The sequence below is a fragment of the Notechis scutatus genome, chromosome 16 (assembly GCF_049901735.1).
Source record: "Notechis scutatus isolate UNSWTSFEM ecotype Mainland chromosome 16, rNotScu1.2, whole genome shotgun sequence".
NCBI lineage: Eukaryota > Metazoa > Chordata > Lepidosauria > Squamata > Elapidae > Notechis > Notechis scutatus.
In genome coordinates, this window is record NC_142024.1 from 5,439,393 (window position 1) to 5,455,156 (window position 15,764).

A 15,764-nucleotide genomic window follows, 5' to 3' on the forward strand; every position below is an offset into this window, starting at 1 on the left:
TGGGTCCTCATTTTACCCACCTTTGAGGCTGAGCCAACCTCGAGCCTGGTGGGATTTGATCTGCCAAATTGCAGTAAGAGTAGCTTGCAGTACTGCACTCTAACCACTGAGGCACCTTAATGCTATCTTACCTGGCATTTTTACCCTAGAGGACACCAGGAGAAGATAATAACAATAGCTCTAGCACTTATATACCACTTTACAGTGCTTTACAGCCCTCTCAAAGCGCTTTACAGGATCAGCTTATTGCCCCCCAATAATCTGGGTCCCCATTTTACCAAATGGGGGAATGGAAGGATGGAATATCTCAGATGGATGGAAGGTTGAGCCAACCTTGAGCCAGTCAGGTTCAAACTCCTGGCTGTGGGCAGAATTAGCTTGCAATCTAACCCTGTGCTACTATCGTTCTAATAAAAAAAAACATGTTTTGTAAAAACTGGGAAAGTTTGCAAACGTGTTAGTTCTAATTTATATCTCATTATATGATCTCTTCTTACTGTTTTTTTTTCTTTCTGTCCTGTGCATTTTCCCCAAATAAACTAAATCAAAGAAAAAACTAAATTCCTCTCTCCCACTTCCACCGAAATTTAGAAATCGAATTTGAAGTGTGTTTTTCGAGGACTTCTTAACCACTTCTTGTCCATCTTCCACAGAGAAGCTCTCTTGGCTGAAATGGGGGTCGCCATCCGAGAAGATGGAGGCACCCTTGGCGTCTTCTCCCCGAAAAAGGTAAGTAGTGCTATAAAATGGTTTCAGGTCCCTTCTTTTAGGCAATCTGAGATCCTAACCACGGTTGTGGGGGGATCCAACAATCTGCTGGGGCTTTTCTGCAGAAATGGCCGCGCTGTGATCGACCCGCTCCTTGTGTGATTCTGTGCTTTTTTTGAAATACGGTTTTGAGATGCTTTCAGTAAAAAAACAGTATCGATTAAAACAATAGTATTTAGAAGCGTTTGTGCTTTTCCGTAGGTTGGATATCAGACATTTATTTATTTGTCGAATTTATTAGCCGCCTATCTCGTTGTGGGGCTATTCTAGAGGGCTTGCAATAATGAACAGGAAGAAAAATGAAAGGCGTGTAAACAGAACAGAGGTTAAATAATAGAACAATAAAATAAGCAATGACGAAGGAACACAGTAAAAATAAATACATCGGTATGATAACCAGAAAAGATGCATGGGGTGGAGAGCATGCGGGTTCTGAATTCAAATGGTGCTGAACAGAGCTCTTCAGAAAATGCTCCCATGAACCATTTCAAAGTGATTTTTCAACACCACGGTCGTAATTTTTGTAGCTTTGTGCCTCCCATTTGGGCCACGCTCCAGCAGATACTGAGGTCTAAGATGAGATTCTGGACCCTTGCCGAAGCTTTCTGACTGGGGAATTCTGGGAGTTGAAGTCCACGCAGCTTAAGGTCGCCAAGGTTGAGAAAGATTGCACCATAGTATGATTGTCTCATGGTTCCCCTAAGCGAAACCCTCTTTCCCCCTCTTTTTCTCATCGTCTGAATTTCCTTCCGTAGATCTTCTCTCAGAGACCATTAACTTTGTTTGATGACTCTTTTGATACCTTTGCGGTTGACCAGGTTTGTCTTTGTGCCGACATCGAGGCTTAAGCAGAGATTGCAGCTTGTGAAAGTAGAATTAGAAGGATTCACCCTTCTTCTCCTTCTCCTTTACATCCATCCTGGTTAGCTGCTACTTCCCTGTCTTTCATTGGCAATCTCTCACGGGCGCAACAAGATCCAGAGACACTCTGAACAAATGGGGCTGTCTGGTAGCGTCTGTCCCTTTGCGGTTGTGGTGATATGCAGACAATAACACACACAAAGACACCTGCCTGTTGTGTCCCGATCAGTATACATTTCAGGGCCTCATGGCAGTGTGAATGCAATAAACGTTCCTAGTTTCTGGGCAAGATCTGTTTAAATCTTGTCTTTTAGATTTTAAATGTTATGTCATATAGTATGCCTTATTCAGAGTATTTGCACCAAGACAAATTCCTTTTCTGTCCAATCACACTTGGCCAATAAAGAATTCTATTCTATTCTATTCTATTCTATTCTATTCTATTCTATTCTATTCTATTCTATTCTATTCTATTCTATTCTATTCTATTCTATTCTATTCTATTCTATTCCATTGTGATGCTTCCAACATGAAACAAACAAACATTGTTAATCTGTTCCTTTCACTCCTTGTGCTTTTGTAGCCTTTGTAACTAAGGAGAAACTGCCCTTAGTTTACAAGCTAGAGCTGCCCGATGTGAATCTTCAGTGAAGGGCGTATTCCTGCTGCTATTCTAATATTTTGTTTTTCCTCTGTGTTTACTGGCACTCGTTGGCCAGATATTCACGCCAAGGCCTTGTGATTTGTTGGCTGGTTCCAGTGGGATGTTCTCACCAAAGAAGGTTGGTTGAGTGACTGTACAGGTAGTCCTTGACTTACGACCAGAATTTCTGTTGTTAAATGAGAAATTTGTTAAGTGAATTTTGCCCCCTTTTTACGACATTCCTTGCCACAGTTGCTAATTGAATCACTGCAGTTGCTAAGTTACTAACATGGTTGTTAAGTGAATCCCTATTGACTTTTGCTTGAGAGAAGGTCGCAAAAGGGGATCATATGACCCCGGGACGCAGCAACGGTCATAAACATGAACCAGTTGTTAAGCGTCGTACCTCTGAAAAACAGTCAGTCGTCTCTTTTTTCTGGACCGTCGTAACTTTGAACTTACAAACTGTTGTAAGTTGAGGACTACCTGAAGTAGCTTTAGATCCCATTAGGAATGTTTGTAGCAAATAGATTCTTGAGACTTTCCAGCAAAGCTGCGATTTGAAGGCACGGGAGATCCCAGTAATCTGCAAGGTTGCTTTGTAGAAGTTGCTCAGTAGAAATTCCGCAATTTGTTTTTCTGAGCCAAATCGGCTGAGAGCATTTTTCTTCAATTTAGCTATTTCCATACGAGATGAACTACACACTCCTAACTTTTTGATTCAGTGGTGAAAATGTCCAGTATTTTTTTTAAAAAAAAAAATCATTTCAACCTGTCCAGTTCCTGCTCCCTTTTTGAAGAAGTAGATGTTTCTCGCAGAAAGAGGAGAGAAAACAGAGAAATTGGTAGCTACTGAACCAAGGATAATCTGAAGAACCTGTTATCCCTGGCTGTCACTCACCAAACCTATTCCTTTAAAATAAATACATGTTAAAATAACTACCGTTTAGCCCACAGTACCCCCAGTGTGAAAAGTTTTCGATGTTTCTGTTCTTCCTGGGATGCGGTTCTCTTTCTCAGGGTTTTCAGTGCACTCTGAGCTTGGTTTTCATGCCCCTGTTGGAATCTGATTCTGAGGGAGAGGTGGAACAGCTGACAGGGAGTGGGTATGGCTCCAGTGGCTGTGGAGGAAACTGGGGAAGGGTACAGTCCGGCTGGGCATTCAGAGGAAGACCCAGGCCCACCCCCTTTTCATCCTAGGGCACGCAGGGAGGAACGGAGAAGGGAGCAACGTGGGTTACGGGGGAGGAAAAGGCCCCGATTCCCTTAATTAGCTGCAGCTGGGAAAACAGGATAAAGAAGGTGTTTGCGCACAGCTCCTTGCTGGAAGCAAAGCATTAATTATCTTTGTTTGTCATGTCTTATCTGAGTTCTGGCGTCCTCCCAACTGTGTGTGTTTTGTTATCTTTTGAAGTCTGCAATCCCTTATCCTGCCCTGTCTCGTTAATTGCTGCAGCAAGTGGTTTGTGTTGGTTTTGATTTATAATTTATATGTACTTTGGGTTCGGACTGAATTTCTTCCCTTTAGAAACTGTTCTTGGGAGAGATTTTTTCTCCAGCCGATGATAACTGGACATTGGGGGACAAGTTGGAGGTCTTAAAGGGACTTGACCTACTTTTGTGACTTTGTTGCTTTCGTGCCACGCCCCTTTGGGTCATCACATTGATGGTTTTCTCGCAGATGTTTCTTTACCAAACTAGGTAATCTCATCAGTGCTACGTTATCAAGTTTGAGTAATGAAACGTCCGCAAGGAAGCCACCAAGCTCGGAGCGTACCGAGGACCCCCTCATTTCAACCCTGAGCCACGCATATTCTCCTTTATTGGCGTTCTCTTCCTGCACTGCAATAAAATGGCATTCCTTCAAGAATTTTCTCCTGGGAGGGCCAAAGCAGCTTTGGATTTGGAAACTGCCGGCTCTTCTGTGAGAAGCCCCCGTGGGGAAGAGGGCGTGTAATTTCAAAGTCTGCTGTGTTTATTTCAGACCCCTCATTTGGTGAACCTGAATGAGGACCCCCTGATGTCAGAGTGCCTGCTTTATTACATCAAGGACGGCATAACTAGGTAAGCGGCACAATCCGAATCATTTCTGATCCCGTCTTGCATTTGTGGCTTGGAGCGGAGAAGTTTTTGCCTGTTTTTAAGAAGCCGTGACAATGCCTTTAGAAGTCCTCTTTTGTCGGGCACAGGGTTGGTCAGGCGGATGCCGAACGGCGCCAAGACATCGTCCTGAGTGGAGCTCATATCAAAGAGGAGCACTGCATTTTCCGAAGCGAGAGGAACCCCAACGGCAGCGGTAAACAGGAGGCGGACCCTGGATATTTTAAATCAGGGGTTCCCAACCTTCCGGGCTGTGGCCTGTTTTTTAACCAGGCTGCGCGAGTGGCTGGCTGGTAGATGTGTCCGTGTGTGTGCAGCTCAATTTACACAAGTGGCGGATCAGCCATGCGCCAGCCCGCTTCTTCTTGCACAGCCCGGTTCCAAAAGGGCCATGACCTTTGGAATTGGGGACCCCTGTTTTAAAACCCCTTAGCCAGCTTCCCCTGACTCCGTCCTTTGTATGATATGTTGGATCTCTCATCCACAGTTCAGACACTGACTGGTGAGTGTTTTCTCCTTCTAGTGGTTGTTATCCTGGAACCGTGTGAATGCTCAGAGACCTACGTCAACGGCAAGAGAGTGATCCAGCCAGTCCAGCTGCGTTCAGGTAAAAACGTTCATGAGGAAATGCGTCTTGAATGGCTGACCCATCTGGCTTCATTTTACGTTCAGGATATTATTTGACTAGCTCGATACCCGTGCTTCGCTATGAAACTATGTGATCGGGCTTAATTTTGGGGGAGGAAAATAAGGAGAAAAAAAATTGTGCCTCCGCCTACCAGCATCCATCGGTATTCATCTGGCTAGCGTCCTGTCTGTGAGAGAGTTGAGGGCTCTTTGGAAACTGAAAGAGTGTTTGCTGTGTGAGCAAGAAGGAGGCAGCAAGGAGCCTGGGCGTGGCTTAGTTCAACTGTTCTGTACTAAAGCTGCTTGGTGCTGTGAAACTGAAACTCCTCTGCTTGTGTTTTGCCTTTGGAAGAGATTTCTTTTCAGGTGGGGAGGGGGAGTAGAACTCCTTAGCATCAGAGCGTGTTAATAATAATAATATATGTAATACTAATGTTCTGATGGTCATTTCGAAAAATCCTTTTTTAGTGAGCCCCTAGAAGCCAAGAGGAACATACCAAATTTTCAAGTTTGTAGGCTTTATGGTTCTGGAGGTTTTGTGATGATGCATGTGAGTGGTCTTTCGCCAGGTGTGGGTGGTGGGCTATCTAGTCCACAATTACTAGCCTTGGCTAGTCATTGGGAAGAGCTTTGCGGGTCTACCAAGCCTTTTCACAAATGTGCATTGAATTGAGGTCCTTCTGTATGTTGAGCAGAGTTTCTCAACTTTGGTGACTTGAAGTCCTCACACAAGTTGAGAAATCCCCAAGGTCGACCATGTACTCTCCCGTCAACCTCTTTTCCTTGCTCCAAATTACAATGGTTTGTCCCCTGGTGTTGATTGTCCTGGAAAGCGTCGTTGCCTGAGTTTGTCCTTCTCCCAAAAAGGACCCTTGGCCAACCCTCTTTTGTCGCCCCCTCCAGGAAATCGCATTATTATGGGCAAAAACCACGTCTTCCGCTTCAACCACCCCGAGCAGGCGAGGGCTGAAAGAGAGAAGACGCCCTCGGCTGAGACTCCCTCCGAACCAGTCGACTGGACTTTTGCCCAGAGGGAATTGCTGGAGAAACAGGGAATTGATATGAAGCAGGAGATGGAGAAAAGGTAAGGCAGAAACCCAGCCAGAAACCAAACCAAGTCTGCCATTATCCCCCGTGAAATGGAGGCAGAGCAATCCCTTTTTAACTGGAACATCATTCACGCCGTCTTCATAGCAACAGATAACATTCAAATTAACAGAGTTGGAAGGGACTTTGGAGGTCTTCTAGTCCAACCCTCTGCTTGAGTAGGAGACCTTACGCCATTCCAGACAAATGGCCATCCAGCCTCTTCTTAAAAGCCTCCAGTGATGGAGCACCCACAACTCCCTGAGGCCAGTTGTTCCACAAGTTAATTGTTCTCACGGTCACAAATTTCTTCCTTAGTTCTAGGTTGCTTCTCTCCTTGATTAATTTTCCATAGATTATTTCTTGTCCTACCTTCCGGTGTTCTTTGTGGCACCCCTTCAAATATTGGAATATCGCTGCATGTCACCCCAGTTCCTTCTTTTCTCTTAGACTAGCCACACCTGGTTCCTTTTTAGCCAGATCATCTCTTCTCTGTCCTTTTGTGACGGTGCTTCGTTTGATAGAATTTTGTTCAGCCCTGAGATGGATTATGATTTATTAGCCAGTTTCATTCCTTCTGAACTACGTACTTGTGCTGCGAATACAACTCAAGCCGACAAAGTAAGTTCCTAAAAAACTGTACGCATTGTTGGAGGAGTGATCTTACGTCTAGAGCGGCCAAAAATCAGGAGGAGTCTGGCGCACCTTTTCTAACTCCAAATATTTTCTAGGTAGTCCTCAACTTACAACCACGATTGAGCTCAAAATTTGTGTTGCGCTGTCTTTGACTATGAATTCTGTCTTACCTGCTTTGGCCAAAATGGTGCTTTGGGCTTCAAATAAATAATGAATGGCACATACTGACAAACAGTAATGCTGTCTTCCCGGAACCTTGCCTCTTTAGTTTTAGAAGAGTTTTGAATGCTTTCCTTCAAGAAATAAATGTACAGCTTTATCCCCATCTCCCCAAATGGTTCATCCCGGTCAGTGATTTAGTCATAGGTAATCCCCAAACCCATTTTAGATCCTTTCTTAAGATAGTGTTGCTGACCCAGCTCCCCAAAAACGACAAACCACCTGAAGTTAACTCAGAGATTCCTTTATTAGGAATGCCGACAGCCCCGGTACAGAAGCCTCTCTCTCAGGCTAACGAATCTGTCCGTCAGGAAGATGAATAATCTGCCACACCTATTTATCTCTGCCCCCTGCCATTTATCCCCACAGCTAGGGTGGGGCTTTGCTAGCAGCGGTGGCTTTTCTGTCCCAAAGGACCGGCCCATTGATTTCCACTGCTCTCCTCTCCTCTGCCTTCTGTGCATCTGCGCGTCAGGCACTGGGCCCAGCTGTTTCTCCTCTTCCAGGGGGTTGTTGACTCTCCATCTGAGGGCTGATGGAGGGCCCAGGCTCCACCTCTGTCCCTCTCTGCCAACTCCATTCCCTCTTCCCCCTCGGAGCTCTCAGGTTGCCTTGATGCTAACCCTGACTCCTCCGACTCCTCCTCCGACTCCTCCTCCGACTCCTCCTCCGATTCGGCTGCTAGAGGGGTTGCGACCGACAGGCCACAACAGATAGTCTGAACACGGGACCGCCCATCATATTCTTAAGTATTCTTAAATCGGCTCTTCAGCAAATAGATGCATCCGCTAGTTCTCAACTTATCGACTGCCATTGAGACCAGTCCTGCCAAGCAAGGCTTCCATTCTTAAGCGAGTCAGCGCTCGCGTTTTGATCCTGCGACCATGGAAACGCTGCCATGGCCGTAAGCGCAAGGACTGGTTGTAAGTCACGGGTTTTTTTTTCCCCTCAGTGCCGCTGTGACTTCGAACGGTCGTTATACGAACGGCTGCAGTTCAAGGAGTCCCTAGTAAGCAGTTTTTGTATCTCTCTGCAGACTTCAAGAGATGGAGATTCTGTACAAGAAGGAGAAAGAAGAAGCGGACCTCTTACTGGAGCAGCAGAGGCTGGTAGGTGTCCCTGCCCCGTACCCGGGCCAATTTTACGAGAGATTTCTCTGCTTATTCCCAGAGCTAGTTGCCCTTTGGCTGTTAGTGTGCTATTCTGGTTTTACATTGTTATCAGACAATGCACCGATCTCTCTCTCTCTCTCTCTCTCTCTGGTTCAACACCGAGTTAAGCTTCTTCAACAGACAGAATAAAAAAAGGTGTTGATCTGTTGTTTCTCCGCACCTCACACCCAATTCCAGACCTCTCTGAAATTACCTTGCCACCTCCTCCAAATGAGGGTTGGAGATGGGTCTTACAAGTACTAACTGGGCGTCTCCGAGGAGAGGCGCCCCAGATCCATTTGCCTGCCAGGTTTGGTCCCCCTCCGGGATCTCCAGAATGACGGCTGTGGGGGATGCATGCCTTTCATCTCTCTGTCTTTGCCCTGTCCTGCCTTGCATGGAGTCTGAATCCTTAGCAAGAGAAAAAGGATCGTGCATGAAGAAGGAGGGAGAATTGGTGCGGGGGGGGCTGGCAGATCGAGCCTTCACAGAGCTGGACTTCACACACAAAATTCCTCGCCTCTCACAAACAAGGGGATGAAAGGAAACCTTGACCTCCCAACTTCCTAGACCAGGGGTGTCAAACTCAACACCCGGGGACCATACCCGTCCTGTGGCCGACTTAGATATGGCCCCCGTAGGGACGCCCTGAAAATAGATAAGGACTGGCCCCGCGATGCCTCTGCCAGAGAAAATGGAGCTCCATTTTCGCTGGCAGAGGGGTTGCAGGAGGCTGTCGCAGCTGAAAATGTCCTTTTCCCAGCCAGACAGTTGTTAAGAGAGTTTTGCCCCCAGTTTACAAGGCTTTCCTAGTTGTTAAGTGAAACAGTGCAGTTGTTAAGTTAGCAACAGGCTTGTTAAGTGACTCTTTAAGAGGTGCAGTGGTTAGAATGCAGTATTGCAGGCTGACTGCCCACTGCCAACAGGTCGAACCTGACCGGCTCAAAGTTGACTCAGCCTTCTGTCCTTCTAAGATCTGTCCAGTGAGGACCCAGATTGTTTGGGGGCAAGAGGCTGACTCTGTAAACCTCTTAGAGAGGGCTGGAAAACCCTGTGAAGCAGCATATAAGTCTTAAGTGCTATTGCTATCCAGCTTCTCCATGGACTTGGCTTGTCAGAAGGTTGCAAAAGGGGATTGATTACATGATCCCAACCAATGGTGGTATTCAAATAAAGCTGCCACTGGTTCGGTGGGCGTGGCTTGGTGGCCACGCTTTGCGGGCATGCACCCTTTGCGTGCACGCGCGCGCCAAACACGCACTTTACGCAGAGGCATTCTAACTTGCCTCCTGCAAGCCTGCATGATGCTGGTCGCTGCAGCAGCTGCCGCGCGGTGCTATTCGGCGCCGCGCAAAGCAGCTGCGCTTTGAATTCTGTCCATAAAAGTGAGTATAAGAGCCTGGGCGGACGGGTGGGCCAACCACAGAGCAGCAAAGAGAACCGGTTCGGTCTCCACTGCTCATCGCCGCTACCGGCTCTCCAGAACCGGCCAGAACCGGTCGAATATCACCACTGATCCCAACACACTGCAACTGTCATAAATACAAGTCAGTTGCCAAGCATCTGAATTTTGACCAGAGGGATGCCGCAATGGGCATAAGTGTGAAAAATGGTCATCAGTCGCTTTTTTTTTGGTGCCGTTGTAACTTTGAATAGTCACTAAACGAATGGTTATAAGCACTACCTCTAGTCTCTGGTTATCATTAGAAAGTGGTTCTTCCCTAGACCTTCCCCCTCCCCACTTTGAAAAGCCTCTAATTATCCTGTTTGCATAGTTTAGAAACACGGACCCTATCAAAGACCGTCCTTTTAACAAAAATGTGTCTTTATTTATTAAATGTCTCTTTATTTTTAACGTAACATTAAAAAAACATACCATACATATGCAGTAGTGCCAAAATACTTCAATGAGAGAGTTTTGTTCCAAACTTTCTTTCCATGAATGGAATAAAATTCATGGCAATGGAGAGTTTTCCTACATCACTCTTCTTTCAGCAGTATTTAGGGCCTCCCAGGCACTAGTTTCTGGCATTTTGGGAATGCTGTGCAGTATGGTTTAGGGAATAGTTGGTGGGGATATATAACTTCTTAAGTAATTAGGTCAATGTTATAGACTCCGAGCCCGTATAAGTACACTTCCGATTAAATCTCAGGTGCATGATAGAGTAATTCTCAGAATCTCTGGGGGAAATTTATTCAAAACTTGTTTGGAATGGGTATTTTTTTAACCTCTTCACCAATTTCATTAATATAGAAGCATTTTATGTGGCTTAAAAAAAAGCATGACGTTTGCAACAGGCAGGCATAACTTATGGGTCGGTTCATATGCATGAGAGTGAGATGTGGAGCGGTAGAAAACCTTAATAAAATTCTCCCCCCAAAAAAAAAAAAAGTCTTGGGCATTTTTAGGATGATCTGTAATAACCAAAAGGCATTTCTGCCTTTAAACCAAGAATCACTGGCAAATGGAAAGAACCTGGGCAGCCGTATTTATTTTATTCTTGGCTGGCCAAAAAATTAAAATAAAGATTTTTGCGATGGTGTTTGTATTGTTTTCTTTGTCAGATTTATAACCCACTTTTTCTCCAGGTGGCATGTATAGCATTCTTTACCTCTGTGAAATAGAGGGGGTTGAGAGGGGGTTTGAGGGTGGATTTCAACTTAGGTTTACTCTGTCCAACATTTTAACCACCTGTTATGACACTTTCTAACCTTGATGCTAGTGGCTGCTTCTGAACTTGGTTTCTCTCTGATTCTCTAACCCTTTTCTGGCTGCTTTTCTAGTCAACTGGACTGTCAATCTGAATCCACGTGCACAGCACTTACTAACCCAGTGCTAACTCCACCTAACCTTGGCTGTCCGTCCGATCATTCTGCGGTGACTGTCGGGTACCACTCCTCGTGCAAAGAAGAATCTCTTTTTTTCCGTCCCCTTCTAATGAAATAACTTGGCGTCTGTAACTAGCCTCCCCCCAAAAAAGTTTGGCGGGTTTTACACATCGATAGCACGAAGTGTCTTACGTCCACCTCTCTACAGGTACTTGGTTTTGGCTCTTCTAAGAGTTTCATACGGATTGGATTTTGGAAAATGTCTTGGCATATTCTTGGAGGAGAATGAAAATCCCACAAAATTTAGATATGTCTGGAATTAAAGAAATCTACAGAAGACCGTTAGAGATAGTTTAAGACTCCAGTTAGATGTTCACTCCCTTCCTTTGTTCCTTTGCCTTTTATCCCCTTCCCCGAATCGTTTCTCCCTAATTTTGAGTTGTCTTTTTTTTTTCTTTTTTTTTCTTGTTCAGAATTTTCCTTCTTTTCTCCAAATTTTAATTTTGTTTATTTTGGGGCCACCTCTCGATTGTTTTTTTTCCCCAAAGGATGCAGACTCTGATAGTGGAGATGACTCGGACAAGCGGTCTTGTGAGGAGAGCTGGCGGCTGATTACTTCCCTGAGAGAGAAACTGCCCCCCAGCAAGTTACAAACCATTGTTAAAAAATGTGGCCTCCCTAGCAGCGGCAAGAAGCGCGAGCCCATCAAAATGTATCAGATCCCTCAGCGCCGACGCCTCAGCAAGGACTCCCGGTGGGTGACCGTTTCCGATCTCAAGATCCAGGCCGTGAAGGAGATCTGCTACGAGGTCGCCCTCAACGACTTCCGGCACACCCGGCAGGAGATCGAGGCCCTGGCCATCGTCAAGATGAAAGAACTCTGCACCCTGTATGGGAAGAAGGACCCCAACGAGCGCGACTCGTGGCGAGCCGTGGCCCGAGACGTTTGGGACACGGTGGGGGTGGGCGACGAGAAGATCGAGGACCTGCTGCTAAGCGGGAAAGGCATCGCTGACGTGGACGATCTGAAGGTCCACATTGACAAGCTGGAAGACATCCTCCACGAGGTGAAAAAGCAAAACAACCTGAAGGACGAGGAGATCAAGGTCCTCAGGAACAAGATGCTCAAAATGGAGAAGGTGCTGCCGCTCATGAAGTCCCAAGAGCTGAAAGGGCCAGCCGCTACAGCCGCCACGAAGCCGAAAGAGCCCCCCGGCCTGGGAGTCAGTGCAGAAGGAAATGTAAACGAGGACAGGAAGAGTGGCTCCGAGAAAGAAGTCCGGGTTTCCCAGTTAATGGAGGAAGACCCTGCCTTCCGGCGTGGGCGAATGCGCTGGATGAGGCAGGAACAAACCCGCTTCAAGAACCTGCAGCAGCAGGAGATCACCAAGCAGCTCCGCCGGCAGAACACGCCGCACCGCTTCATCCCACCGGAGAACCGCAAGCCCCGTTTTCCTTTCAAAAGCAACCCGACCCACCGGAACTCCTGGAGCCCGGGCACCCACATCATCATCACCGAGAACGAGGTCATCGAAGTGAGAATCCCCAAGGAGGAAGAGAAGAAGGCGGAGGAGGCGGAGGAGACCCAAACCCTGCCTGCTAAAGCCCCCGTCATGCTCCCCAAGGACCCTCCTCCACTTTGGAACAAGCCCGGGCTGCCCAAAGCTCCGGATCAGATCCAGATCAAGAGGCAACCCTTGAATCCGCAGCCCCAGCCTTGCCCCCTGCAGCCAAACCCCTCCACCCCAGTGCGCTGGAGAAGCCATTCCCTCAACGGCCAGCAGAGGGCTTTCCGGCGCCAGTTGTCGGACTCCTCTGAGTCCTTGCCCTCCCAGGGCACAACCCAACCCCCAAATCTGCAATCCTTCCATCAGAGGCGCCACCTTCACCAGCACTGGCAATCTTACAGTGCCCACGGCAGCCTGGAGAGCCGAGCCAGACCGGCGGATCGGCCGAACCCCTGCAACCAGTTTGTGACTCCTCCGCGCATGAGGCGCCAGTTCTCCGCCCCAAACCTCAAAGCCAGCCGAGAAACCACGGTTTGATTCTCCCACCGGTGGAAGAGAGAGCTCTGCCCATCCTGACAGGGTGGGATTGGGGAGGGGGGGGGAAAACGTGGGCAGTGTCCACAAACAATTGGCCTCGGGCCTCAAAAGAGAGGAACTTTGCCGACCGACATACAGAGCACAAGACCGCACATTTTCTACCTATCTACCAACTGCCTGTGAAACATTTGTTGTTTTCTGTTTTATTTTTATTTTTAGAATTGTGGAAATCTCTTACTTTGGCCTTGGGGCAAGGCCTCTGTGTCGGTTTGGGAACTATCAGCGTATCATCATTTTTAGGGGTGGGGGAAACAATGAACACAAATATGGACTTTTTAACTCACATTTGTGTCGATCTTTGGACAATCAGCAAGGCTCGCCTGGAAAGCTTCCCACTTCAATTGCGTATTTTATTTGGGTTGTATTCCGACACCTCTTCAAAGCCTCGAAAGCCACCCCTAAAGTTTTGGAATTGGGGCAGATTATTAAGACAGGGCAGCTAATTCCTCTAAAGTTCTCGGGGGGTGTTGTTCTATAGCCGTGATGGCGAACCTATGGCACGAGCCATTTGTGCGGGCACACGAGCCCCATGCAAACTTACCTCACTGTGCATGTGCGCGTCTCCTGGCTGATTTTTGGCCAGTTTGATGCCTTTTTTGGGCTGCCAGAGGCTTGAGGGAAGCCTCTGCAGGCTTTGCAGGTCGAAAAATAGGCCCGTTTTGTCACTTCCGGTATTTCCAGAAATACAGGAAGTGATGAAACGGGCCTATTTTTCAGCCTGCAGAGGCCTTCTCAAGCCTCTGGCAGCCCAAAAAAGGCCTCAAATTGGCCGAAAATGAGCTGGGAGATGCAGTGCAGGTAAGGGGACAGTGGGGTGTGTGGGAATCGTGCGCGCATGCACAGACAATTTTTGGCACAGGAGCCCAACAAGGTTAGCCACCACTGTTCTATAACATATAACAGAATAACCGAGTTGGAAGGGACCTTGGAGGTCTTCTAGTCCAACCCCCTGCTCAAGCAGGAGACCCTATTCCATTTCAGACAAATCAAACAGAGCAGATTTTGCTGCTTTGGGATTCAACAGGAAGAGACCCAGATGTGACTGACCAGGAATCACATGGTTTCTTCCGAGAGTCCCATTGGGGGGGATTGACAGGCAGTTTGATCATTTTCATCCACTTAAAGAGCTCTTTGCAAAAAACAGAGGCCTTCACATTCAGATGAGGGGAATGCACGTTGCCTGCGGGAAGGCACAATCCAAGGCAGGCAGAAATCTTCCTACTACAAAAAAACCCCACAAGCATTTGGGGTTGAGGTTCCAACCAGAAAGCTCCAGTCAGAGATTTCAAAAGCATTAGCTTGGCGTGTGATTCTCCAGCGGGCTAAAACTCCCCCCCTTTAAAAAAAAGAAAAAAAGAAAAAGCATAGGTACATTAAAAAGTGCCTTTGATTTTGCAGCCTCTCTGGAGCCAAAATTTTTAGCTGTCGTTCTTTTGTGCGCAGTTTTGTAACCAGAAGCACAATTTTGCTCTACACAAATGGAGCAAAGCGTTTTAGGTCCTGTGAAAAACCAGAATTCTCTCATGTAGAATAGGATTTAGGGGTAATAATACCTGGCGGAGTTCAATTCTTACAGGTGAATGGGGCGATTCACGAAAGAACGTGAGAGAATTAAAATTAAGCAAGTATAAAATTAAGCAAGTGTCTCTTGCTTAAGTGAATCCTATCCATCCCTATGAAAAGTATAATAAGGAAGAGAATTTTGGATCTCTCAACCCGAGAAGCTTGAGATTGGTAGTGAAATTTTGGCAGCGGGAGTTGCTTGGGGGTCCTTGGTTTTTTACCCTGCTGCTTTCTAAATATTATTTCAGTTTCCTTTCTCCTTGCCTCCTTTTTGAGTGATGCTTCCCTGGGGAGATTAATTGAGGAGATCTACCCAAGGGGTGAGTGTTATCCTGCTCGCTTCGCTGCAGACAAGTTGTGCCTGAGTGATGGACAATTGAAAAGTTTGCTTTAAAAGTTTTAAAAATGGGTTGGGGATGGAAGGCCAGCCATCCCTGCTTCCTTTGCACCTGCAGTGTATAAGCTCATAAATTAGGCCACGTTAATTTTACTCAGACCTCTTCTCTACTGAGGGCCACAGGAGAGAGCTTCTAGTTGAATGTAGAATCACATAGCGCTGGAAGGGAACTTGGAGGTCTTCTAGTCTAACCTCCAAGGCTCATTAAAAAAAAGGGCCCTTTTTTAATGACAGTGATTTCAATGAAACGAGGGTTGAGTTGGGCAGCAGACAACAGTAAGAAGCTATAGCTGCCTTTTAATTTCTCCTTTCATTTTTCTTTCTTTCATCATCATTATCATCGTTATTTTAATTGGCCTTAATCAAAAAAATCTGTCCAAGTTTGCGTTCCTCAAAATAGATTCTGCCAGATTCTTCTTCAGTCCCTACTGTGCCTTCTCCTTCTGATTGTTAAGCAATATAGATTATATAGGTAAATATATATATATATATATGTATATATAAGTATATATATTTTAATGCTCTAGTTAAGTTGCCTTTAAAATAATTTCTTGAAGCTTTTGAGCATGAACCTATTCGCAGTTACTGTAAAGGAGGAAATTGTTTCTTCCAGTGAAGTGATGGAATCTGGAAAAAAAAAAAAAAAAAACCAGTCCATCTGTTGTTTTTTATGTGGTTTTGATGATTTTTTTTAAAACTACAAGCCTGCGTTTTGTGAAAAGCAGATCTGCTTGTGCTTTTTAACCAGTCATTTCAATAAATTACAAAAGATTTTTACG

The 15,764-nt window shown here is 46.2% G+C and overlaps 1 protein-coding gene across 40 annotated transcripts in view; it reads left to right on the forward strand.

Moving 5' to 3' along the window:
* KIF1B (kinesin family member 1B) overlaps positions 1 to 15,764 on the forward strand; it is a 92,378-nt gene that overhangs the window by 44,488 nt on the left and 32,126 nt on the right. For 21 of the 40 annotated variants that reach the window (XM_087944394.1, XM_087944404.1, XM_087944396.1 and 18 more), the window contains 6 exons: positions 654 to 729; positions 4,257 to 4,336; positions 4,462 to 4,568; positions 4,896 to 4,979; positions 5,903 to 6,083; positions 7,977 to 8,049. In XM_087944394.1, coding sequence (XP_087800520.1) covers positions 654 to 729; positions 4,257 to 4,336; positions 4,462 to 4,568; positions 4,896 to 4,979; positions 5,903 to 6,083; positions 7,977 to 8,049 — 601 coding nt within the window. Of the gene's footprint in view, positions 1 to 653; positions 730 to 1,523; positions 1,587 to 2,348; positions 2,412 to 4,256; positions 4,337 to 4,461; positions 4,569 to 4,895; positions 4,980 to 5,902; positions 6,084 to 7,976; positions 8,050 to 11,468; positions 15,763 to 15,764 lie in introns of those variants that run through there. The other 19 variants (XM_087944383.1, XM_087944386.1, XM_087944388.1 and 16 more) reach the window with 3 other exon arrangements.